We start from the raw sequence: 26,900 nt of genomic DNA, 5'->3' as shown, positions 1-26,900 counted from the left end.
TCATGAATAAAGTTTTATTCCAGTATGTGCACACTGTATAACTTTGGAAAAATACATATCAAGTTAACAGTATGCTACAGTTATGCCATGTGATTAAAAAAAGCCTCTTTTTTTTACTGACAAGACATATTTAAAACTTTGAAGAAATTACTTTTTGTCAAATTTTAGCTAAAGTAGTTGAGTAATGTTTTGTGTAAGGTACACCACATATTGTAGAAAAACAACAAGTCGTCATAATAACAATCATCGTACACATCTGGTTACATAGGGCCTTTACTGTTAAAGGAATTTCGATTCCTGTTTATTAACCAATTCAATTAAAACATTCTGCCCATAAATAAGAATTTGTAAGATAATTATCAGCCAAATGGACAGAAAACCAGTCTTAAAATCAATCAATTTATAGCGTTTATTCTCGAGAGTACTGATCATAATACATTTTACATCAGGTTATATAATAAAGATGATGTCATAGGTTTTAATGTCCAACCTCCTCTCGGATACAATGGCAATACAGTTCGAGTTCTCATTACTGTCTGCCACCTGTTCAACTATCTACAACCAACTCAAGGTCTTTCCCCTCCCTGGGTAGAGACATCATTCTAGCCTGTCTGAAGATAAACCCATTCTTTCTAACAAGGAACACATAGAATTATAACTCATAAATGTTGAATGTTAAGTCAAATGTATACATATTTTAGTAATTAAACACAAAAATCCCGTAACATTACACATTCATTGGCACTAAATCCTATGACCTTGGTATAAGTCACCAAAACAGCAGTTTTGAACCCAGTAAAAGAGAAACCCCTAAACCGTTTTTATATTCTGAAGAATGATTTTCAAATAATTTTCTCCCACCACAATAATGGATGCGTTTTGCAACGTGTCTAAAAAAATACTTGATGACCACACAATTACTTGTTTTCAGAAAAACATGAAGCTACGCACTACCGTGGATTCTAGGAGTACTCAATGATGAATTCTGGGTAAATCTGCTGTTTCTCAAACACAACAAAAATGCCTGGGTTGCTTTCGGAGTCGACACAGCTGTCGTAGTGCCCCTTGCTGGTGCCTTTCTGAGGGGGGCGAAGGTAGTCCTTGTTTCCCTTAGTGAACTCCCCGACCAGCACCAGAGCCACAAACATGATCTTCTTGCCAGAGACCGAAGACTTGGAGAATCTATTAGAGTACAAGGCATCTTTGGCAAAATAGCTTCCTGGAAAATAATCGTAAACACGTTAGAGTAAAACAATAACATGCACAAAAAGTTTCTCAGAAGCAGTGGATATTAGTCATTGATATAGCTGTATAAACATTCACCTTTGCCATAATTTGATCCATGGATGCCACAGACCCTCCAGTCAAAGTTCTGTTCACAGATGGCATCTACGATAGACAGTTTTGTGCCGTGGAACAAGTGTCTCTCATCCACAAGTTTCCCTCCATTCTTCACCTTCATCTGTTCCTTCTGCCTGGCCACAAACACACCAACCAACACATCCATGAGGCACTACTATAAGTGGACAGTTTAAAACCTAAATATTCCCTCTGCACTCCAATGTTACCGTCTTTACCACTAAACCACAGAAAAACTAAAACAACTAAACCACAAGGGGTGGTAGAATTTCAGGTCTTATAAAGATGGCCTCAGTGCGTCATACTGAGACAGCTACAACTAACCTACAACTGTCTCACTACTACACTAACATAGTGTAGTGTACATACCACTGGAAGACCCTCCAGAGTGAGGGGTTCTGGATCCTGTTGATTTTGTGGATGGTGCTGGTGGACATGGTACGTTTGAACAGACTCTGCACCATTTGGTACTCTGTCATCAGGCCTACAAGTGGAACCAGCTGAAGAAAACAGTTGAATCATTTGGAGTGTGTGTGTGTGTGTGTGTGTGTGTGTGTGTGTGTGTGTGTGTGTGTGTTTAACCGTATCATCATATTATGACTGGGAGTACCTTGTATGTGAAGTCAGGCAGGGCTCCCTTGTCCCAGTGTGGAGGGACAGACACAGTAGAAGAGCTTGTGCTCTCTGGAGATCCACTACCATGGAGACAGAAACACAGGAAATTCAAAAGGGAAGCTTTCTGTTTTGATGGATTCAGAAATATATCCAACAGGGCTTCCTCTACAAACTACAACATTTCCATTTCAAAATCACTGCCCCTTTTGAAAGGGATAACATTTTAGATAACAAACTAGTAAACTTATGTCGTGGAAATTACCACCATGGACACCTGTAGTCAATCTTAAATGAATCATTCTTTATTAACAGCAAGCTGGAGAGGTCACAGTCAAACTTAGATGCATAAAGTACAGGTCTGAAGTGAGCTCTACCGGGGCAGTCCCGTTAGTTCTCTTATATACTGCTTACACAGACAAGCTACATAGGCATGGTTCCTGCATGTGTCTGGCACCGTCTCCTATCTTAACTTATAGAACATATTCTGGGGGTTCTGCCAAAATGTCTGAGGAGGGAGTCATGACCGTCTCCCCGAAATACCTGTACCCAGCACCTACAGGAACTCATGATTTTATGAGACAAGATGTACAGTTCAAGGCTCTCTCTTCAGACAACAGAAATCCCCTCACACTTGTACAATCTTTAGTAGTATTACGGTCAGTAAATATCCTGATGTTTTGAAGGAAAACATGAAATACTAATCTCAATGAAGGATTTCGCTCTAAACGAAGAGCTATACCAGGCCCAGATGAGGAACATGAGTTAAGGTGTGGGAGGACATTAACATTACATAGGCCTACAGTAGTCATGAAGGACAGTCACAATAGGCATATTGTACCTCTTAAGCTTGGCCTCCACATCCAGTCCAGAGAGAAAGCAGGGTCTCCTACGAACCTCTCTTTTGGTTTTGAATCTAACATTCTGCTGATACATCTCTGAAATAGAGAATTTATCAAAATGCATCTAGTATGACAAAACACAGTTTACGGGGTTGTTTGCTGACGAACATTTAACCAGGTAAGTTATTGAAAACAAATTATATTTCGTAACAATGGCAAATAGCTGCTGAAAGGCTACATAGTTGTCCCAAACTGTTTACAGTACCTTTGAAATAGAGAATGTACTGGTTATGGCCAGATCCAAATGGAATCTCGCTGTCCGAGTCAGCTTGGTATACATTCTCCAGGGTCTTGGAGGTGACAGAGGCCACTTTCTCCTTACTATCATCATACATCTACATAGAACACGAACAAGGCTTAGATAAACCCACAATGAAAACATTCCCTAACACATTAAAACAGTACAACTTGCACATATTCCTGTGTAGTAACACTGGTTACTATAGTAACAGCATTGCTCAACTCCATTACTATGCAAGTATAAGATGTACTTCATTGTCCATTAACTTAACAGAGAACTGAAACTTGACTTTATGCACAACCCAACCCCCAGAGACACACACATCACCCCCCCATCACCCCCGAAGGGCTGGAAGCAAAATAGGTCAGCCGCAGCACAGCGCCAATGGAGCAATTATAGGTGGTGAAGTGCCTTGCAACGGCACAACGGCAGGTGATGGTATCTAGGTTAATACTAACAACCCTCCGGTTGCAGGCTCATTCCGCACCAGATTTTCCCGTCTGAGCTGGGATTCACACGCCGCTTCTCTAACCACTGGGCTACCTGCCACCAGTTGTAATGCAGTTACTACAGTACCACGTAACAACATGTTAGTACAATTGTTTGTGTTGTTCTCTGAAGGACAGGAATTAGAAGTATTAATTGGACCGACCTCCTGGCCATACTCTATCCACTGTCCCAGCTCACCCGACCAGTACCACAGCCATTCTGTGGTAAGGATGAAGTGAGGAGGTTTGGTGACGGACGACACAGTGGACAGACGACGCACTGGAGAGCTTCCACATGTCATGGTGAGGAAGTTCACTGGCTGGATACCTCCACTAGGGGCAACACAGAGAGAATGCTGTACTATATCGAACAGTCAAATAAAATAACATTTTGTCACATGCGAAAGTCTACACAACAGGTGTAGACTTTAAAACGGGAAAGACTTACTGACGAGCCCTTTCCCAACAATGCAGAGATAAAAAATAAGACAAAAAGGTAATATGTACATGTAGGTAGGGGTAAAGTGACTAGTTGCAGCAGCGTATGTGAAGAGTTAAAAAGTGCGAAAGTGTGTGTGTGTGTGTAAGTGTCTGTGTGGTGTCAATATGCATGTGTGTGTGTATGTATGTTTTGTGTGTGTGAGCATATGTAGTGTGTGTGTTGGAGTTAGAGGTTGACCGATTATGATTTTTCAATGCCGATACCGATTATTGGAGGACCAGAAAAGCCGATCCCGAGTAATCTGACTATTTTTTTTTATTTATTTGTAATAATGACAATTACAACAATACTGAATGAACACTTATTTTAACTTAATATAATACATCAATAAAATCAATTTAGCCTCAAATAAATAATGAAACATGTTCAATTTGGTTTAAATAATGCAAAAACAAACTGTTGTAGAAGAAAGTAAAAGTGCAATATGTGCCATGTAAGAAGGCTAACGTTTAAGTTCCTTGCTCAGAACATGAGAGCATATGAAAGCTTGTTGTTCCTTTTAACATGAGTCTTCAATATTCCCAGGTAAGAAGTTTTAGGTTGTAGTTATTATAGGAATTATAGGACTATTTCCCTCTATACCATTTGTATTTCATTAACCTTTGACAATTGGATGTTCTTATAGGCACTTTAGTATTGCCAGTGTAACAGTATAGCTTCGATCCCTCTCCTCGCTCCTACCTGGGCTCGAACCAGGAACACATCGACAACAGCCACCCTCGAAGCAACGTTACCCATGCAGAGCAAGGGGAACAACCACTCCAAGTCTCAGAGCAAGTGATGTTTGAAACGCTATTAGCGCGCACCCCGCTAACTAGCTAGCCATTTCACATCGGTTACACCAGCCTCAACTCGGGAGTTGATAGGCTTGAAGTCATAAACAGTGCAATGCTTGACGCACAACGAAGAGCTGCTGGCAAAATGCACGAAAGTGCTGTTTGAATGAATGCTTACGAGCCTGCTGCTGCCTACCACCGCTCAGTCAGATACTTGTATGCTTGTATGCTCAGTCAGATTATATGCAACGCAGGACACCCTAGATAAACTAGTAATATCATCAACCATGTGTAGTTAACTAGTGATTATGATTGATTGATTGATTGTTTTTTATAAGATAAGTTTAATGCTAGCTAGCAACTAACCTTGGCTGACCGCATTCGCGTAACAGGCAGTTCCTTGTGGAGTGCAACGAGTGGCAGGTGGTTATAGCGTTGGACTAGTTAACTGTAAGGTTGCAAGATTGYATCCCCCGAGCTGACAAGGTTCAGGGAGAGGTTGAAAATATCAGTGAAGACACATGCCAGCTGGTCAGTGTATGCTCCAAGTACGTGTCTTGGTAATCCGTCTGTGAATGTTAACCTGTTTAACGGTCTTACATTGGCTACAGAGAACATGATCACACAGTTGTCCGGAACAGCTGGTGCTCTCATGCATGGTTCAATGTTGCTAGCCTCAAAGCAAGCATAGAAAGCATTTCGCTTGTCTGGTAGGCTTGCGTCACTGGGTTGGGTTTCCCTTTGTAATCCGTGATAGTTTACAAGCCCTACCACATCCGACGAGTGTCAGAAACGGTGTAGTAGGATTATATCTTAGTCTTGTATTGACACTGCTTGTTTGATGGTTCGTCTGAGGGTGTAGCGGGATTTCTTATAAGCATCTGGATTAGTGTCCCACTCCAAGAAAGCGGCAGCTCTAGCCTTTAGCTCAGTAAGGATGTTTCCCTTAATCCATGGCTTCTGGTTGGTATATGTAGGTATGGTCACTGTGGGGATGACATCGTCGATGCACTTATTAATGAAGCCGGTGACTGACGTGGTAAACCCCTCAATGCCATCGGATGAATCCCGGAACATATTCCAATCTGTGCTAGCGAAACATTCCTGTATCTTAGCATCCGCTTCATCAGACCACTTCCATATTGAGTGTGTCACTAGTCGAGTGTAGTACATTAAATAGGACTTAATGTATTTCAAAAAATAAAAAATAAAAATAAATCTGATATGATGACAACTGTACCTTGTATCTTTTCCTGGGATACAGTAGGCCTTTTCAATCTCCTCCACATTGGGCAGGTCTCTCCAAGTCACTCCATCTCTCTCTAAGATCTGCCATTTGTAAGGCAGGTGGTAGTGGATACGGACACACTTCTCTGACAGAACACACAGACACAGAAACACATGTAAACACTTCAAACACAGTACTGTAACCTAAAATGTTGATAAAGTAGGTTTAGTTCATGTTACCTTTGAAGCTGCAGTGCCTGCGGATGAAGAAGAGGCAGATTTCATTCCTGTCGGTCTCACTGATGGAGCGGGACGAAGGCTTACGAGAACGCTCTTTCCCAACTGGCTCTATGGCTGGAGCAGGGGAGGGTACTACAACTAGACACAGGACAAACAGTTACTACATTATATTACAATGATATTTCCATGGATTCTACCTTGTCATTTCCGTACCAGATGGCTTTTCTTCGTGACCCTGACCGATGATGATGAATTTGTTATTGTAGATCTTGTCGAGGATCCTGATGTTCTCTTGGCTGAATCCTCTGCCATTTAGGATCTTCAAGGTGGTGGCATCAAATGTGTGGGCCCTCTTACATCCAGCACCAAACTTACAGTCTCCCTGGAGGAAGTGCAGGCAGAGGTGGAGGCTGGTGCAACTGGTTTTAAACTTGCAGGAGCCATGCTCACCAACGCCCTTGTTGTAATGTGAGCAGATCTGGAAAGAGTTGAAAGGAGATGGTAAAACATCCAGATACTACTGTAGACTACATGCAATTAACATTTGGCAAGGCATTTGGCAAGGCATACTCGTTTTCCCTCATACAAGTAGGCCTACATGAATGCACGCATATCTATTGAAGTCGAAAAACAGGACTAACTGTGAATGTGAAACTTGCAAAAGCCAGTCACCCAGTCAACCGATTGGTACATGTCCTGACCTTAAATAAGATTGATATGTGTAACAATACGACAGGTGAAATGAGGACAATGGAAGGTATACCCTTAAAATGGCAGGTAATCCAAGATAGGAAACAATTAGGCATCCAGTACGATGCAAAACACTTCATTGAAATATTTACAGAGAATACATAAGTAGAAGCAGATCAGCCTATAGTTTACACATGTATCTGCATGTTCCATGAGGTTGAATATACAAATTTTTTTCACCCCAATTTCGTGGTATCCAATTGGTAGTAGTTACAGTCTTGTCTCATCGCTGCAACTCCCGTACGGACTCGYGAGAGGCGAAGGTCGAGAGCCATGCGTCCTCCGAAACACAACCCAAKCAAGCCGCACAGCTTCTTGACACAATGCACATCCAACCCGGAAGCCAGCCGCACCAATGTGTCGGAGGGAACACCGTACACCTGGCGACCAGGTCAGCGTGCACTGCGCTCGGCCCGCCACAGGAGTCGCTAGTGCGCGATGAGACAAGGATATCCCTGCCGGCCAAACCCTCCCTAACCCGGACGACGCTTGAGTGGCAACTGTCCATCTGTATGGTCGAATGAAATGAAATAGAAGACTTGTGGTTACCGCTCGATAGTATTATAATATTTATTGATAGAGGAATGCTCAGACAGGCAAAAAGACCTGAGGTTACCACTCTATAGTCGACAGAGGACTGCTCAGACAGGAAAAAAGACCTGAGGTTACCACTCTATAGTCGACGAGGACTGCTCAGACAGGCAAAAAGACCTGAGGTTACCACTCTTAAGTCGACAGAGGACTGCTCAGACAGGCAAAAAGACCTGAGGTTACCACTCTATAGTCGACAGAGGACTGCTCAGACAGGCAAAAAGACCTGAGGTTACCACTCTATAGTCGACAGAGGACTGCTCAGACAGGCAAAAAGACCTGAGGTTACCACTCTATAGTCGATAGAGGAATGCTCAGACAGGCAAAAAGACCTGAGGTTACCACTCTATAGTCGACAGAGGACTGCTCAGACAGGAAAAAATCCTATGGTTACCGCCTATTGTGCTGAGGAAGTGTATCAAGTGTATTGGCAGGTAGCCTAGTGGTTAGAGCGTTGGACTAGTAACCGAAAGGTTGCAAGATCGAATCCCTGAGCCGACAAGGTAAAAATCTGTCATTCTGCCCCTGAACAAGGCAGTTAACCCACTGTTCCTAGACTGTCATTGAAAATACGAATTTGTTCTTAACTGACTTGCCTAGTTAAATAAAATATAAAGTTTGCTCGGGTAGGCAAAAAACCCTGTATAATACCGCTTTTCTGTATCGAGGAAGTGAATCAGAAAAAAAGGGATGAATTTGCAGGTCGCTTGTGAAAGTGAGTGTGAAAGCTTTCTGTCCTTGGCGGGGGAAGAGTTGCGTGCTTCTCCTGAACAGTAACTTGAGTGTGACCTGGCGGAGTGGACGCATCTGGTTCTGCACTGAGAGAGGGGAATGTAAATGGTATGAGAGAGACTGTTGAAGTAATTTAAATAGTTGAAGTTTGAACAAGTCAGGAGAAATAAAAAATATGAACATTTTAAATAAAATAGTAGATAAATGTCAAAACAATATCAGCGATTGCCGGGTAAGGCCATTAAAAATTGCATACTGAGCTGCAAGGTAGAAGACTATACAGTACAGAGGAACATAGAATGAATAACATTTGAAGTAAGCATACACTAGGAAAGAAAGAACGATTATAAAAACCTAGAAACAGGTGTAATAACCAATAGACCGAGTGCAATAATCAGAGACAGAAAAATAACACGGATATCAATAGGAGGGAATAGGGTGTGGTCAAGCCACCCAGGGCTTAATTAACAGACCGTTAGGAAGATTTAGCTCTGGACCAGTACGGAGAAATCTAAGAACAAAAGAAAGAGAGTGGCTTTAATAAAGTGAATAGCACATTAAAACGAAACTAGGGAGCAAAGAATAAATATGAATATCACAGGAAGCTAAAGGAATAAATAGAAAATAAACCCAGAAACAAGAATATCAGTAGCGTTAGAACAGATAACAAATGAAAAAGCAGCAATAAAAAAAAAACTGTCAGACTAATATTAAAGAAAATACTAATAACTAGCAGACCTAACACAGAAAAAGGAATAAAAGAGACTGACGGTAGGAAGACCAAAAATAGAGGCTGGGAAAATGAGTAACGGCAGTAGAAATTCTGGGCGCTAGGCATCCCCTATGCAAGGAAGAACTAATAGAAATGTCAAAACAATGGGTACTAAATGGCCAGAGGGGGGAAATGTGATGTCTTAGTATGTGAGGAAATGGAAACTCTAATAAAAAAAACATAAAACAAGTGACACAGGAAAGAAAAGGAAAAATAAAAGAGGAAGAGAAAACGAGGTGCTAAAAATGTTCAAAGCAGAAGGAGGATTGTTGAAAAGTATAAATAAAGCTAGAGGATTGTTGAAAAGTATAAATAAAGCTAGAGGATTGTTGAAAAGTATAAATAAAGCTAGAGGAATGTTTGAAAAAGATAAATAAAGCTAGAGGAATGTTGAAAAGTATAAATTAAAGCTAGAGGATGTTGAAAAGTATAAATAAAGCTAGAGGAATTGTTGAAAAGTATAAATAAAGCTAGAGGAATGTTGAAAAGTATAAATAAAGCTAGATTGTTGAAAAAGTTTAAATAAAGCTAGAGGATTGTTGAAAAGTATAAATAAAGCTAGGAATGTTGAAAAGTATAAAATAAAGCTAGAGGATGTTGAAAAGTATAAATAAAGCTAGAGGAATGTTGAAAAGTATAAATAAAGCTAGAGGAATGTTGAAAAGTATAAAATAAAGCTAGAGGGATTGTTGAAAAGTATAAATAAAGCTAGAGGAATGTTGAAAAGTTAAATAAAGCTAGAGATTGTGAAAAGATAAATAAAGCTAGAGGATTGTTGAAAAGTATAAATAAAGCTAGAGAATGTTGAAAAGTTATAAATAAAGCTAGAGATTTGTTGAAAAGTATAAATATAAGCTAGAGGTTGTTGAAAAGTATAAATAAAGCGAGAGGATTGTTTGAAAAGTATAAAAAAGCTAGACAGGAATGTGAAAAGTATAAATAAAGCTAGAGGAATTGTTGAAGAAAGGACAATGAAAGTCAGACAGGAAAGAGGTGGAATGGTTTACAAATCTCCACCATATCGGGAGTGGTGGAAATAAAGAGAGAAATAGAGGTGGAAGATGATAAGGAGACTCCCTCTGTGCCCTCTCAGGTAAAAGAAAATGACCTGGAAAGAAGAGGAAGAACATTTTGTAGTAAAAGAGGAAGAGGAGGCTATCTCAATAAAAGAGGAGGAGAGGGAATTTCCGATTACCACCAGAGAGAGACATGACTATTGTGGATCCTCTGGGAGCCTCAACAACATCCTGATGCCTGACAATCAGAGAAAAAAGTCTTTCCAGATAGAACACCAGATGTACAGCTTGGTCTGGTCTAGCATACAGCTTGCTCTATTTGGGTCTGGGCTGGGTTTTTGTAACGCACTTCATGACAACAGTGACATCAGCCAATAATGATATGTGTCTGTGTCCCCTCTTTATGTACAGGACAACGCTAGCACTTCTGTCCTACTGAAGCCTATGTCGTGCCTCTCCCGGTAGCAACTTACTGCTGGGTACCCCGATCTCCCGGGTGGGCAGTGGTCTTAGGGCACTGCATCGCAGTGCTAGCTGCGCCACCAGAGTCTCTGGGTTCGCGCCCAGGCTGGGCTGGGTTCGCGCCCAGGCTCTGTCGCAGCCGGCCGCAACCGGGAGATCCGTGGGGCGACGCACAATTGGCATAGCGTCGTCCGGGTTAGGGAGGGTTTGGCCGGTAGGGAGGGTTTGGCCGGTAGGGATATCCTTGTCTCAGTATGTAAAAAAATAAATAAAATAAAAAAAGTTATAAAATGTATGCACTCAACTGTAAGTCGCTCTGGATAAGAGCATCTGCTCTTGGCCGGTAGGGATATCCTTGTCTCAGTATGTAAAAATTTTATAAAATGTATGCACTCTACTGTAAGTCGCTCTGGATAAGAGCGTCTGCTAAATGACTAAAATGTAAAAAAATGTAAATGTAAAGGAAAGGGGAGACTGAGCAAGGTGCAGGAAGGAACCCAGAAGAGTTTAACTGTTATGAAAGATTATATGAACTTAAAAAAAAAAAATGTTTACTTCATGAACATTGTGGTGTGGTGGTTATGGAGAATAGTACATGCTAAATAAAAGATACATAAAAACGTTGGTGGATTGAAACAAACATTTCATTTCATGATTGGAGTAAGGACAGTGGATTTACAACTATCATGTTTGGTTTATAAGTAATACTTCTGGCTTGCTGATTAAAATGTAGCATCGTGAACGCTAACGAAACGTACACTTTCTTTTCAGAAGAGGGGTGTTTCATTATCTCTCGTTGAAATGTCCCCGGAGACTGTGGTATTGGGGAGAGCAGTTAGTGATATTTGGTAGTTAAGTATAAAAGTATCTGGATTAGGCCATAAACAGAGGTCCAGATAAGTAAGGCCGGTTCATGTGTGTTTTTGACCAACGGTTCACCAGTACGCACACACCATTTCCCGGTTATGAATATGCGTTAGTGGTGTTGATATTGTGGGATTTCTTTTGGATGGGTTCTTTTCAGTTCCGTTTTAAATTGGGCATGCAGAAGGATGGACATTTTTGGAAGGGGTTCTGAAGGACAGGGAAAGAAAAGGGAGAGGAAATATTTAATGGTGTCATGATGCCCTGTATCCTGACTTTCTGGTAAGGCCTGATCAATCTCACTAGAAATTATCATCAAAACAGGTGGCATTTAACTAGAAGATGAATGAGAAAAACACCAGTCTCTATTCAAATTGTACCATTACTTTATGAGACACTATTATTTCCTTAGGGAGTTACAAAGAGTTGTAATTCTAAGTTGATTAGTTATTCGAATCTGTTTACTTTTGATTTAACATGTTGTTTTTGAATCACGTGTTCGAAGGAAAAATGACCAGTTCCCTGGGGTCCTGGTCTTTGGGTAAATATACAAATGTACTTTGTTCTGTCTGCATATAGAAGGGAAAATATATGTTAATAAGGGATGACAGTTACTCCAAATGGATTGTGATATATGCATTGATGATAGAATTTTTTTCCCAATACAGATTTCACCAGATTTGGATTTATGGAGTGTGGGATTTCCGGAGGGGTTAGGGTGCTAACTTCATTATCTGGTAACTCTTCAGAGAGGTCGCCAGTAGAATAAGGGAGTATAAACTAATTTTGAAAATGGTTTTAGCACTAACAGTATGTTATGCTCTTTGACATGTGTAGTAGAGATAACGCTAATAAGAAAAGATTAATGTAATAATTTCTTATATAGTCAATGCTTGTCTGGATTTCCTGAAACAGAAATGAATTTCGACTATGCTTTTTTTAAGGTTATCATGGAACGTGACGTCAGATCGTGTCTTTATGTATAGTCAAAATAATTTGACCACAAACAATGTGTGTGAACCTCAAAATCCTCCCTAAACGGCTGAAGAAAGGCGTGCAATGCGACAGTGACTTTAAACACTTCTATCTGAGTCCGAGCCATAGACCGGGTTGTGGGTGGCAGGAGTCTTGAGAGCGCGTGTTGTGTGAGCGTGGACAGAGAGATAATGGGTCTGGTCATTATCAAGGGTCTGGTCCACACACAGTAATCCTTACAGCACCTGCAGCGGTAAAGATTGTTATCGTCTCTCCTTGGTGGGTGCATAGTTCTCACGGGAAGTGAGGTCCAGCATCATGAAGACACCATGACAGAGGAAGTGGAGCTAAAGAGAGAGAGAGACTCCACTGTAGACATGCAGATGTGTTGGGTCTGGGAGCTACCTTAAACATCATAGTTGGGTTGGGTTAGCTGTTTTATTGGTTAACGCATCATAAGAAAGAGGATAGATGTTTTGGGGTAATTGTACTCTAAACAACATTTTGAAGGCATCGATGTGAAAGCATATACAGTGCTGCGTTATCTCAAGAGGATGTATTAGGGATACACACTTGCCTATCAGGTGATGTACCTATCAGGTGGCAATGAAGGAGATGGGGAACAAAGTGATAATGTCATGGCTTGGGAACACCTCTCGGAGCCTGGGGCCGGAAAGGGGAAGACTGGGCGAAAGCACGAGGAGGCTTTTTAAGGCTTTCATTTTTGTGGAATCCAGCAGAAAAGTATCCTGAAGGAATAGGGTCAGGTGAAGAGAGAGTGGGAATTGTCATGGTCTCAGACTTTGGTTTTCATGCACATATAATTATGCATAGCTTATCACATTGTTAATACTGTTATGTTTTGTGTTTCTCATTGCTTAGCAAGTCTTCTGCTATCACTCTCTTAGGAATGTCAGTGTGAAAACCTCAGAGAAAAAAGGCGAAAACCTGTACCAGGACCAGAGGTTCCCTGTCCGATGATCCCAGGGGACTCAGGTCTACATCCGAGTGTTCCGGAGGAAGTGGAATGTGCCAAGGCGAGAGGGTCCTTACAAGGTGGTCCTAGCAACACCAACAGTCGTGACAGGAAGCACTACGTGGTACCATCTAAACCACTGGACCAGAGTTCCGGAGGGGATCGGCGAGCGACCATCGAGCCATGAGGAAGGAGAGGATACTGATACACCAGGCAGGAGCCTGAAGGAAACAGAAGGAGAAGAGGACCAAGGTGCAACTCCCAATAGCCAACAGACACCCTCTCCTGAATATCCAGAGAGTCCAGGGATGGGGAGGAGTGACATGCACGTTGCTCCTGATGAAATACCTACTCTGGCAGATACCCTTGACGGAGGCGCTGTCCAACGGGAAGGAGAAACAACGACAGGAGAATGGGAAGGAGACTTCCCTACAATCGACTTCTCTGCCCTCACATGGTCTTCCTTACAGACAGTGGAAACCAGGACAGATGAAGAACGGTAGATTGGCCTTGACAGCAACAGCGGCAAACCTAAAAGAAATGGTAAAAATCACCTCCCACTAGCACACCAACTAAGACAATGGCAAAACCACAAGAAAGTGGGTTGCCGCAGAAAATCTGGACATCTGTTACCCACTGGGGTAGCCACAATGAAGAAACTACCCCAGAAACAAACATTGACCCCAAATTGAGAAAAGCAACAAAATAAATGGCTGGTATAAGTAGGCTCAGTATACGGCCCAAAAACATAGAATGGACGATTGAAAACTTAATAGTACTTGAACCTGCGACGTTTGAGGTTTGTGTAAATGGTGTAAACTAGATGATGTGAAACTTGGACATTTTCATCATGCTGACCCAATTTTCTGTGCTGTGTGTCAAAGGCGTGACTGACCCTTATTTTGGGATATACACATAGTATAACAGAATATAACCATGTACTCAATGTAACAGTTGCTGGATGATAAATGATGTTAGACCTTCTGAATATCTGTTCGCCTAGACATGTGTGACATAGGGTTTTCCCAGTTACAAGAGTCCACGGACCATGCCCTTAATCTTCTAACAGGTTTTGCACTTATATCAAAAATAGTTGTTAGAGAGGTGTCTGCGAAGGAGGAAAATAATATGTTGAGGTGTCATATTGAGAATGACATTAGGGTTTATGATGTTTAGTTTATTGTTTTTATTCTTCTTATATTCTACATAACTTAGAGAACCTCAGGCAAGGCAAAGACATGCATGCACATGCTTATACACAGTATGTTAAAGGACACTTGGCTTGACAATGGATCTTTTACTCCTTTTTAGTTATATGTGAAAGGAGATGTTTGATCCTGACTCCCCGGTTAGAATGAGAAAGTTGAGCAAAGGTTATTAAGGTGAAATTGAGGTAGATTGCCTCCATAGCATTACGGAAGGTCTCCCCTTCTCACTTATATTGGAACATTTTAAGGTGTGGTACTTTGAAAGTCCCAGAGGGGGGATATGTGGGAATTTTCCAGGACCTTGAGAATTTTCCAGTACCTATGCTGTTTTCTTAGAAGTAGTAAGTATAATTAATATAGGGTTAACCATTAGACATGTGTAAACAGAATGTAAGCAGAATCCATGTGATTGTGCAAAACTGGATCAACAAAGGCCTAGTCATTTTGGGTCAGGCTTGGTCTTATGAAGGCCTTTAGACAGGAACATTGGTTAATCAGTTAATGGCACCATTAGACATACACTTGCAGTAGGAGTGTTCATGTCTGTTTATTTTTGTGTCATTGCAACGGTCACACTACCATTATAATCTATGCCCTAATGTCTGAGCCAATAAGAGAATGGAAACTAAGCAAGCCAAAAAGGGTGGCCAAAGCTAAAGGCTATTAATCATTTCCATAAAGTGGAGTGACTATGTTATGTAAGGGTAAAACTGTATAAAAAGAGAGTGCTGAGACTGTAAAGATCAGTTGCTTTATGATCAGCTTGGCATTTGTTACTTTGTAATAAAGTATATTTGAACTCACAGGCTCCAGTATTTGAGAAATATTACTGACTGAATATTTCCACGACACAATAAAAAAAAGAATGCCCTCGTTATGTCGAGATCACAACTTCTCATGATCACTAGATTAAAAAAAACACTTTTATAGTGTATGTGGACACCCCTTCAAATGAGTGGATTTGGCAATTATTTCAGCCACACCCATTGCTGAAAGGTGTATAAAAATCGAGCACACATCCATGCAATTTTCACAGACTAACATTGGCAGTAGAATGGCCTTACTGAAGAGCTCAGTGACTTTCAACATGGCACTGTCATAGGATGCCACCTTTCCAACAAAATGTATATAGCCTTCCCTGAACTTAGTCACTGTTATTAGCCGGCTACCACCCAGTACTCTACCCTGCACCTTAGAGACTTCTGCCCTATGTACATAGTCAAGGCTGCGTTGAGACAATGACTTATCAGTGGCCCAAACCCTGCTCAGATAATCCCTACCATTGTGTTGCTGAGTGGTCGTAATGCTGCTGCAAATGTACATTGTCCTGGGGCGTTGGCAGTCATAATGTAAGTAACCTAATTTTTGTCCCTCTTACCCCCCTGAATGCCTCTGTCAAGTCTACAGCTATTGTATGCTGTAATCATGAACCCGGAGTTATACTGTTAGCACTGAGGTGGTTTGCCCTAGTAGAAATAAAATCAACATTTTATTTGTCACATGCGCCGAATACAACAGTTGTAGAACTTGCCGTGAAATGCTTACTTACAAGCCCTTAACCAACAATGCAGTTAAGAAAATAGAGTTACATTTATTCAGTAAATATTTTAAGTAAAAAAACTATAATAATTTAAAAAAAGTTTAAATAAAATAACAATGAGGCTATATACAGGAAGTACTGGTACGAGTCAATGTACAGGGTACAGGTTGGTCAAGGTAATTTGTACATGTAGGTAGGGGTAACATGACTATGTGTAGATAAAACAGCAAGTAGCAGCAGTGTAGAAAACAAAAAGGGGGAGGGTATCAATGTAATAGTCCAGGTGGCCATTTGATTAATTGTTCAGCAGTCTTATGGCTTGGGGGTAGAAGCTGTTAACTTCTTATGGCTGCAGGGGCAGTATTGAGTAGCTTGGATGAAAGGTGCACAGAGGTGCCCAGAGTAAATGGCCTGCTACTCAGTCATAGTTGCTAATATATGCATATTATTATTAGTATTGGATAGAAAACACTCTGAAGTTTCTAAAACTGTTTGAATTATGTCTGTGAGTATAACAGAACTCATATGGCAGGCAAAAACCTGAGAAGTTCCACTTCCTGTTTGGATTTTTTTCTGAGGCTGGTAGCTTTTCAACCAAGCTCCCATTGAAATTACAGCGAGATATGGATGAGTTTTCACTTCCTACGGCTTCCACTAGATGTCAACAGTCAATAGAACTTTGTCTGATGACTCTACTGTGAAGGGGGGCCGAAGGAGACAGGAATGAGTCACCACTGCCATGAGGTGACCATTTTTTCACCATGCGCGTTCACATAAGAGGGAGCTCCGATCCATCGCTCATCTGAAGTCAATGTAATTCTCCGGTTGGAACGTTATTCAAGATTTATGTTAAAAACATTCTAAAGATTGATTCAATACATCGTTTGACATGTTTCTACGGACTGTTACGGAACTTTTGGACATTTCGTCAGGTTTTAGTGAACGCGCTTTCCTGACGTTGGATTTGTTTACCAAACACGCGACAAAAATAGCTATTATGGACATAGATGATGGACATTACCGAAAAAAAATTACATTTCTTGTGGAAGTGGGAGTCCTGGGAGTGCATTCCGACGAAGATCAGCAAAGGTAAGTGAAGATTTATAATGCTTTTTATGAGTTTTGTTGACTGCACAATTTGGGCGGGTAACTGTATGGCTTGCTTTTGTGGCTGAACGCTGTTTTCAGATGATTGAATATTGTGTTTTGCCGTAAACCTTTTTTGAAATCTGACACAGCGGTTGCATTAAGAACAAGTGTATCTTTAATTCTATGGAAAACATGCATCTTTCATCAAAGTTTATGATGAGTATTTATGTTATTTGACGTGGCTCTCTGCAATTTCTCCGGATATTTTGGAGGCATTTCTGAACATGGCGCCAATGTAAACGGAGGTTTTTGGATATAAATATGAACTTAATCGAACAAGACATATATGTATTGTGTAATATGAAGTCCTATGAGTGTCATCTGATGAAGATCATCAAAAGGTTAGTGATTCATTTTATCTCATCGCAGTGCTAGCTGCGCCACCAGAGTCTCTGGGTTCGCGCCCAGGCTCTGTCGCAGCCGGCCGCAACCGGGAGATCCGTGGGGCGACGCACAATTGGCATAGCGTCGTCCGGGTTAGGGAGGGTTTGGCCGGTAGGGAGGGTTTGGCCGGTAGGGATATCCTTGTCTCAGTATGTAAAAATGTAATAAAATGTATGCACTCTACTGTAAGTCGCTCTGGATAAGAGCGTCTGCTAAATGACTAAAAATGTAAAATCTCTATTTGTGCCATTTGTGACTCCTCTCTTTGGCTGGAAAATGGCTGAATTTTTCTTTGAGTTGGTGGTGACTTAACATAAATCGTTTGTGGTGCTTTTACTGAAAAGCCTATTTGAAATCGGACACTTGGTGGGATTAACAAGATTACCTTTAAAATGGTATAAAACACATGTATGTTTGAGGAATTTTAATTATGAGATTTCTGTTTGAATTTGGCGCCCTGCACTTTCACTGGCTGTTGTCATATCGATCCCGTTACCGGGATTGCAGCCATAAGAAGTTTTAAGGAGCCTTTTGGACCTAGACTTGGCGCTCTGGTATCGCTTGCCGTGCAGTAGCAGAGAGAACAGTCTTGGACTTGGGTGACTGGAGTCTGACAATTTTTTGGGCCTTCCTCTGACACTGCCTAGTATACAAATGTAGGTCCTGGATGGCAGGAAGCTTGGCCCCAGTGATGTACTGGGCTGTACGCACTACCCTCTGTAGCGCCTTATGGTCAGATGCCGAGCAGTTGCCATACCAGGCGGTGATGCAACCGGTCAGGATGCTCTCGATGGTGCAGCTGTAGAACTTTGAGGATCTGGGGAACCATGTCAAATCTTTTCAGTTTCCTGAGGGGGAAAAGGCATTGTCGTGCCCTCTTCACAACTGCCTTGTTGTGTTTGGACCATGATAGTTTGTTGGTGATGTGGACACCAAGGAACTTGAAACTCTCTACTCGCTCCACTACACCCCCGTCGATGTGAATGGGGGTGTGCTAGGACCTCTTTTTCCTGTAGTCCACGATCATCTCCTTTGTCTTGCTCATGTTGAGGGAGAGGTTGTTGTTCTGGCACCACACTGTCAGGTCTCTGATCTCCTCCCTATAGGCTGTCTCATCGTTGTCGGTGATCAGGCCTACCACCGTTGTGTCGTCAGCAAACTTGATGTTGGAGTCGTGCTTGGCCACACAGTTGTGGGTGAACAGGGAGTACAGGAGGGGATTAAGCATGCACCCCTGAGGGGCCCTCGTGTTGAGGATCAGCGTGGTGGATGTGTTGTTACCTCACCTTACCACCTGGGGGCGGCCCGTCAGGAAGTCCAGGATACAGTGGCAGAGGGAGGTGTTTATTCTCAGGGTCCTTAGTTTAGTGATGAGCTTTGTGGGCACTATGGTGTTGAACGTTGAGCTGTAGTCAATGAACAGCATTCTCAGATAGGTGTTCCTTTTGTCCAGCTGAGAAAGGGAGTGTGATTGGGATTGCATCATCTGTGTACCTGTTGGGGTGGTATACAAATTGGAGTGGGTCTAGGGTTCCTGGGATAATGGTGTTGATGTGAGCCATGACCAGCCTTTCAAAGCACTTCATGGCTACTGACGTGAGTGCTATGCGGCGGTACTCATTTTGGTTGGTTACCTTTGCTTTCTTGGGCACATGGACTATGGTGGTCTGCTTGAAACATGCAGGTATTACAGACTCGATCAGGGAGAGGTTGAAAATATCAGTGAAGACATGCCAGTTGGTCTGCGCATGCTCCGAGTACACGTCCTAGTAATCCGTCTGGCCCTGCGGCCTTGTGAATGTTGACCTGTTTAAAAGTCTTGCTAACATCGGCTACGGAGAGCGTGTACTGTAAATTGAGAAATCATGTGACTACACTGAACAAAAAGACAAAAAAACTGTACTATGAAATAATGTACAATTATATAATGAATAATAGTAAAGCCATAAAATTAAATTTTAAACAAAAAAACTACATCATTCATTGAATCAGATGTCTCATTCAACACAAAACCCACTGATATAGTCCAACTACTTAAAAAATAAAAATATTGGCAAGATTAGCAAATGTAGGCATGATATGCTAACATATGTGACCGACCGGCTCAATTCTGTCAAAATTTGAAATTGTGTTTTATTTTATTTTTTTTACATTGGATCACACACACTACAGTTGAGGAACAATGGGAAAATAATTTTGTCTTTGAAAGTTGATAAACTTGTAACCTCACTTTTGAGAAAATGGCCTTTGAATGAATGTTTTGTTACACCTACTGGAGAGCTCTTCTTTCTCACCCATTCAGCAACGTTCACACCCTCTTAAGCTTTAGCCCCACCCATATATGGATCTGTGCCATTCACTTTAAACTGGACTGTGTTTAGGCTACAGCATGAGCGGTGGTGAGTAGATGCGCTTGTTTTGAGACGAAAGCGAGAGCTGCATGTAGCCAAGTGCACATTTTTTCATATTCTAAAATAGTAGGTGAGTTATTAGCCCAGTTATAGCTAATTTCTAGTCAATAATGGGGGTGATTGCTTCCTACAAGAGCACAAAATGTGTGCATTTCTAGCCATCTTTGAAAAGCCAGTCAGGTAAAGAGCTTTTTTTATGTCTTAAAATGGGCAGTGTTGAATTTTGAGACTTTTTGAATGCTTAGTAGCCAACATGCAGAACGTAGCATAATTTCTCTGATTCTCTGCAATAATGGTATCGGAATAATAATGATCTTTATTTTAAAAGTGGTTTCTTGCATCAAACAACATTTTCAGTCATGTCCTTGTCTGAAAGACAAGTGGATAAGCAGGTTAATGTCAAGCCTGCATGTTTTTTTCCCAAAGGTCTCTACATTGAATACCACACATTGGTTGCTACTGTAGGCTGAATGATAGAACAGCTATTTCCATGTTAAAATGTTACGGGATGCATTTTCTCCATTGTTTCTGATGGTAGTGTAACGGTCGTTCTCCTCCTCTTCGTCTGAAGAGGAGGAGTAGGGATTGGACCAAAGCGCAGCGTTGAAGGTAGACATAATTTATTAAATGAAAARGACGAAACACGAATAACACTAGAGAAATACAAAACAAATAAACGATGTAGACAGACCTGGAKTTSAGAACTTACATATAACGAAGAACGCACGAACAGGTATAGACTACAAACAAACGATACAGTCCCGTGTGGTACGAACATACAGACACAGGAGACAACCACCCACAAAAAAACAGTGAGAACACCCTACCTTAATATGGTTCTCAATCAGAGGAAACGTCAAACACCTGCCTCTAATTGAGAACCATATCAGGCAACACATTAACCCCAACATAGAAACACAAAACATAGACTACCCACCCAGCTCACGTCCTGATCAACTAAACAAAGTTAAACAAAGGAAAAATAAGGTCAGGAACGTGACAGGTAGGCCACTCTGGTAGGTCTACATTATGATCAAATTGCCACAGTAGACTACTTGGCCAATGTTAAAACTGTAACTTAAAAAGAGGATACCGCCTCAGTGTTCACAGTAAACGCGCACAACAGTCAAGTTTGTGCTCAGCAGACCTGAAATTTGCTTAGTGCGGAATTTCTTTGGTGGGGGGGGGGGCATTGCCCAATAGTAGTCCATTGGCACAGTGGAAGTGGACAACATACAAGACACACAGCACTGATTACATTATCAATGGTGTTTAGGTGAATTCCAGGACGGACCACGATGCTGCTGAACAACAAATCCACCAGGTTTTGTATGTGGCCTGTGAATTAAATATCATCACTCAAACATATAGTGAGAAAATAAATCTAGTTTGGAAGTAATGTACAGTACCAGTCAAAGTTTGGACACACCTACTCATTCCAGGGTTTTTCTTTATTTTTTTTACATTGTAGAATAATAGTGAAGACATCAAAACAATGAAATAACAAATATGGAATTGTGTAGTAACCAAAAAAAAAGTGTTAAACATCAATATATTTTTTACATTTACACCCTTTGCCTTCACAGCTTTGCACCCTCTTGGCATTATCTCAACCAGCATCATGAGGTAATCACCTGGAATGCATTTCAATTAACAGGTGTGCCTTGTTAAAAGTAAATATTTGTCTTTTCTTCTTAACGCGTTTGAGCCAATCAGTTGTGTTGTGACAAGGTAGTGTTCGGTATACAGAAGATAGCCCTATTTGGTAATTGACCAAGTCCATATTATAGCAAGAACAGCTAAAATAAGCACAAAAACGACAGTCCATCATTACTTTATGACATGAAGGTCAGTCAATCCCTGAAATTTCAAGAACTTTAAAAGTTTCTTCAAGTGCAGTCGCAAAAACCATCAAGCGCTATGATGAAACTGGCTCTCATGAGGACCGCCACAGGAAAAGAAGACCCAGAGGTACCTCTGCTGCAGAGGATAAGTTCATTAGAGTTGCATCTCAGATTGCAGCCCAAATAAATGCTTCACAGAGTTCAAGTAACAGACACACCATCAACTGTTCAGAGGAGACTTCGTGAATCAGGCCTTTGTGGTCGAAATGCTGCAAAGAAACCACTACTAAAGGACACCAATAAGAAGAGACTTGCTTGGGCCAAGAAACACGAGCAATGGATATTAGACCGGTGGAAATCTGTCCTTTGGTCTGATGAGTCCAAATTTGAGATTTTGGGTTCCAACCGCTGTGTCTTTGTGACGCAGAGTAGGTGAATGGATGATCTCTGCATGTGTGGTTCCCACCGTGGAAACATGGAGGAGGAGGTGTGATGGTGCTTTGCTGGCGACACTGTCTGTGATTTATTTAAATTCAAGGCACACTTAACCAGCATGGCTACCACAGCATTCTGCAGCAATACGGCCATCCCACCTGGTTTGCGCTTAGTGGGACTATCACTTGTTTTTCAACAGGACTATGACCCAACACACCTCCAGGCTGTGTAAGGACTATTTGACCAAGAAGGAGAGTGATGGAGTTCTGCTTCAGATGACATGGCCTCCACAATCACCCAATCTCAACCCAATTGAGATGGTTTAGAATGAGTTGGACCGCAGAGTGAAGGAAAAGCAGCCAACAAGTGCCTAGCATATGTGGGAACTCCTTCAAGACTGTTGGAAAAGCATTCCAGGTGAAGCTGGTTGAGAGAATGCCAAGAGTGTGGAAAGCTGTCATCAAGGCAAAGGGTGGCTACAATTTTTTGGTTACTACATTATTCCATGTGTGTTATTTCATAGTTGTGATGTCTTCACTGTTATTCTACAATGTAGAAAATAGTAAAAATAAAGAAAAACTCTTGAATTAGTAGGTGTGTCCAAACTTTTGACAGGTACTGTATATGCTAATAGAGGGCCTGCAACTACAGAATTGATGCTTGCTGATACATTTTGCTATTTGCTGCCAGAGCCATAGCTATATTTGTCGTAGACAAGTACCATCCGTCATTTATTTTTACATGATAAACGTTTATGAGAGCAGGCATGTTGTTTTCGGTTAGCAGACGAAGCACCCGAATGCTAGCAAATTCAGGTTAGTTATCATACTGTAACTTTGCCTGAGTTGAAATGAGTTGGCTAGCTAGCTAACGTTAGTTAATGTTAGCTAGCCAGTTCAAGTTGAAATATTATTGAAAGCAAGCTGGCTACATCCTATGATTAGCTAGCCTCCAAGTGCCTGCCCTGTATTGGCCCTGTATTGACCCTGAATGCCAATGGCCTACAGTTAGGTGTTGTTAACAAGATAGCTAGCTAGCATGAGCTATGCACATCTTCCTGTGACATGCTACATCACATTACACGTTAGCTTGGTGTATTTAGCTAGCTACAGTATCATTCCCATTTCATCTGTGGTATCATAGCTAAGCTGGCTCGCTAGCATGATCAAATAATGTATAACCAAAAGTAGATACTAGCTAATAACAGCGATTTACTTAGCTAATATACTCACCAACATCAGTGGTTTGACAGTTGATAGGCATCAGAAATGACTGTCATTTGTAATCCATTCCTGGCCATCTGGCAATATTGTTGAAATGCATGGAAGTTGGCATCAGCTTTATGGAAGCCCATTTTCACTCCTATTTGCAGAGCGAAATGTGCGTGCATTGCACTCATATGCAGACTTGACAACAAAATGTCCACATGGCAGCTGGGGGCATCATTGGTAAAAGTGGGCACGTGACTAGTCCATACCCACGCGATGAACTCAGAATTTTGACACTATAATTAATGTTTTACTCATATCGATGCCACATAGAATCAACTTCTCTGGTTTTAAATGGCCTAAGGGCCAGTTGACCTTTAACCTTTCTGATCTACCCATCCCGGTATCGGGATAATTGTCATCAGCAACGCTGAATAGCATAGCACCACAGTCAAATAATATTACTAAAAAGTATTCATATTCATGAAATCACAAGTGCAATATTGCAAAACACAGCTTAGCCTTTTGTTAATCCACCTGTCGTCTCAGATTTTGAAATTATGCTTTACAGCGAAAGCAATACAAGCGTTTGTGTAGGTTTATCGATCGCTCGACAAAACATTAAGTACACTTAGCATCAGGTAACTTGGTCACAAAAATCAGAAAAGCAATCAAATGAATCGTTTACCTTTGATGATCTTCGGATGTTTTCACTCACGAGACTCCCAGTTAGATAACAAATGTTCCTTTTGTTCCATAAATATAATTTTTATATCCAAATACCTCCGTTCGTTTGGCGCGTTATCCTCAGAAATCCACAGGAAAGAGAGGTGACGACAACGCAGACGAAAATTCCAAATAATATCCATAATGTCCACAGAAACATGTCAAACGTTTTTTTTATAATCAATCCTCAGGTTGTTTTTCAAATATATATTCGATAATATATCAACCGGGAGTGTTGGTTTTTCAATAGGACCGGGAGAAACAATGGCCGCCTTTCTCTGTTGCGCAAAACTCACTCTGAGAGCCCCCACCTATCCACTTACGCAATGTGATCGTTCTCGCTCAATAAAAGCCTGAAACTATGTCTAAAGACTGTTGACACCTTAGGGAAGCCATAGAAAAAGGAATCTGGTTGATATCCCTTTAAATTGATGATAGGCATGCATAAGAACAGAGAGGTTTCAAAAAAAGAGGCACTTCCTGATTGGATTTTCCTCAGGTTTTCGCCTGCAATATCAGTTCTGTTAAACTCACAGACAATATTTTGACCGTTTTGGAAACTTTAGAGTGTTTTCTATCCTAATCTGACAATTATATGCATATTCTAGTTTCAGGGGCTGAGAAATAGGCAGTTTCAAATGGGTACGTTTTTTAGCCAAAAACGAAAATACTGCCCCCTATACTTAAGAAGTTTTAATAAACAGTATGGCAGAAATTCCAGCTATTACAGAGTAAGGAGGTGACCTTACAGTATTACCTTATTGCTAACCTTCCCAGTAACCTATCCAATCTGTTTAGATCCACTAATTGGTAGAGGTAATTTTGGGAGCCACCCACCTCAGGCATCAGGTAGGGGTCGTTCTGCAGCAGTAGTGGAAACAGCTCTGCCTCCCCCAGATCATGGTGACCCACACTCCTTATAAGAGCTGTGTTGTGTGTGGAATCTAGACTGTGGGCATTTTTGCACTTGTTCCTAGAGTTTAAAGAGAAATGCAAACAATGTAAGTACATTGACAAAAGATGAGCAACTTAAACCAAGACAACAAAAGAGTCACATGACTAACTTTCAAGCATTAGTCAGGTCAACAATGCTGTTGGCTCCTCAGCAAAAATATGTTGTTGTTAGCTACTATATCTATTCACTAACTAGTCCAATCAAAGCTTATGATATCCAATACTCATTGCATGAGATATCAAATGAATGAGTCACAGGGCCAGTTTCAACAGGTGTGTTTGTGGTCAAAGTGTAACAATAGCAGATTCTACACCCGAATTATCAACATTACTAAATATTGGATATTCAGTTCTCTCTGTCAATAGCTCTTAAACAAATCGTGCCGTGACTATGAAAATTATATATTCTGGATCATGGGAAGATGGAGAAAAATCCATACCTTTTTTGGGCGGGGGGCCTCCATCTCCCTTGATTCAGAATACATAATTTTCATAGTCACTGCACGCTTTGTTTAAGAGCTATAGAAGATTGAAATCTAAGAGCTATTGAAGATTTTTCTGGATTTCAATTTACTTTTTAAAAAAATACATGGATTGTTCTCCATCTTCCCTTGATTCAGATATCATTTTCATAGTCATGACATGATTTGTTTAAGAACTATTCAATCTTTGTTATTATAAATAAAAGTAGCGGATTGTTCTCCATTCACCCGATTCAAAATATACCAGTTGTATAGCCATAGCATGCCTTGTTCAATTGCTATTGAGGAGAGAACCGAATATCCAATATGAAACTAATTTTACCTCAGAATATTTACCTATGATATGAAACATCTGTAGTTCCACTATGAGATAAAACAAATCATGTTTATATAGTCTGACAGAACATGACACCTACCCGAACCTGCAGTTACCGCATACAAAGTATCTGCACAGGTGTAAGTTCTCGCAATGAAGACAATCGCCAGGAGGGCTTTGACAGACTCGCAGTGAAGTCTTTGCAACAATAACACTGTTCTGGCTCATAGCGAGACGCGAGGCCTTTCCTTCGCCTTTACTGATGGCATATTTTCCTCTGTCACAAAGTATTCCAAGTAGGACCTCATCTGCAACAGTGAACTTTTGACCAACGATCTGGTCAAGCTGCTTGAAGTCCAAGCATCCTTGATTTCCACACAGAATTTTTGTTACATATTGAGACACGACAGACGACATCGTGTTTCGGTCGGAGAAATTATATTTTATGAACCTCACCCAATTTGCAATTGGTCGTCAGTCACACTTCCGGAGAAACGAAACTGAAAGTCAAAGCTCGAGTCGTGCCCTTTAAACCGGGTTCCACTAGATTTCACAGCCATAACGTGAAAAGGTTCTATAATATTGTAAAAATTCATGAAAAAATATATAATTTTGTATTTTTGGTTAGGCACAAGGTTAGCAGTGAGGTTAAGGTTAGGTTTAACATTTAAAGTAGAAATGGTCGGGGTTTATGACTGTGGCTGTGGAAGCTAGTGCTGCTTTCAACATGGACAATTTGGTAGTTGTTGAAAATTCAC

At 41.1% G+C, this 26,900-nt stretch overlaps 1 protein-coding gene across 1 annotated transcript; it reads right to left on the bottom strand.

Annotated features, from left to right (window-relative positions):
* Nucleotides 1-26,626, bottom strand: parp12a (poly (ADP-ribose) polymerase family, member 12a). Its single transcript, XM_023970942.3, has 12 exons — nucleotides 26,243-26,626; nucleotides 25,228-25,363; nucleotides 6,561-6,825; nucleotides 6,348-6,485; nucleotides 6,121-6,253; nucleotides 3,767-3,935; nucleotides 3,079-3,208; nucleotides 2,813-2,909; nucleotides 1,970-2,054; nucleotides 1,729-1,859; nucleotides 1,324-1,475; nucleotides 1-1,219 (listed from the first exon to the last, which is right to left on the bottom strand). Exons 1-12 carry the CDS (start codon nucleotides 26,557-26,559, stop codon nucleotides 963-965), a joined length of 2,010 nt encoding a protein of 669 aa, XP_023826710.1. The 5' UTR covers nucleotides 26,560-26,626; the 3' UTR covers nucleotides 1-962.
* Between the last annotated feature and the right edge of the window lie 274 nt (nucleotides 26,627-26,900).

This window comes from Salvelinus sp. IW2-2015, linkage group LG26 (assembly GCF_002910315.2).
Source record: "Salvelinus sp. IW2-2015 linkage group LG26, ASM291031v2, whole genome shotgun sequence".
In the NCBI taxonomy this organism is placed as follows: domain Eukaryota; kingdom Metazoa; phylum Chordata; class Actinopteri; order Salmoniformes; family Salmonidae; genus Salvelinus; species Salvelinus sp. IW2-2015.
This window is presented reverse-complemented; position numbering and strand designations above follow the sequence as displayed.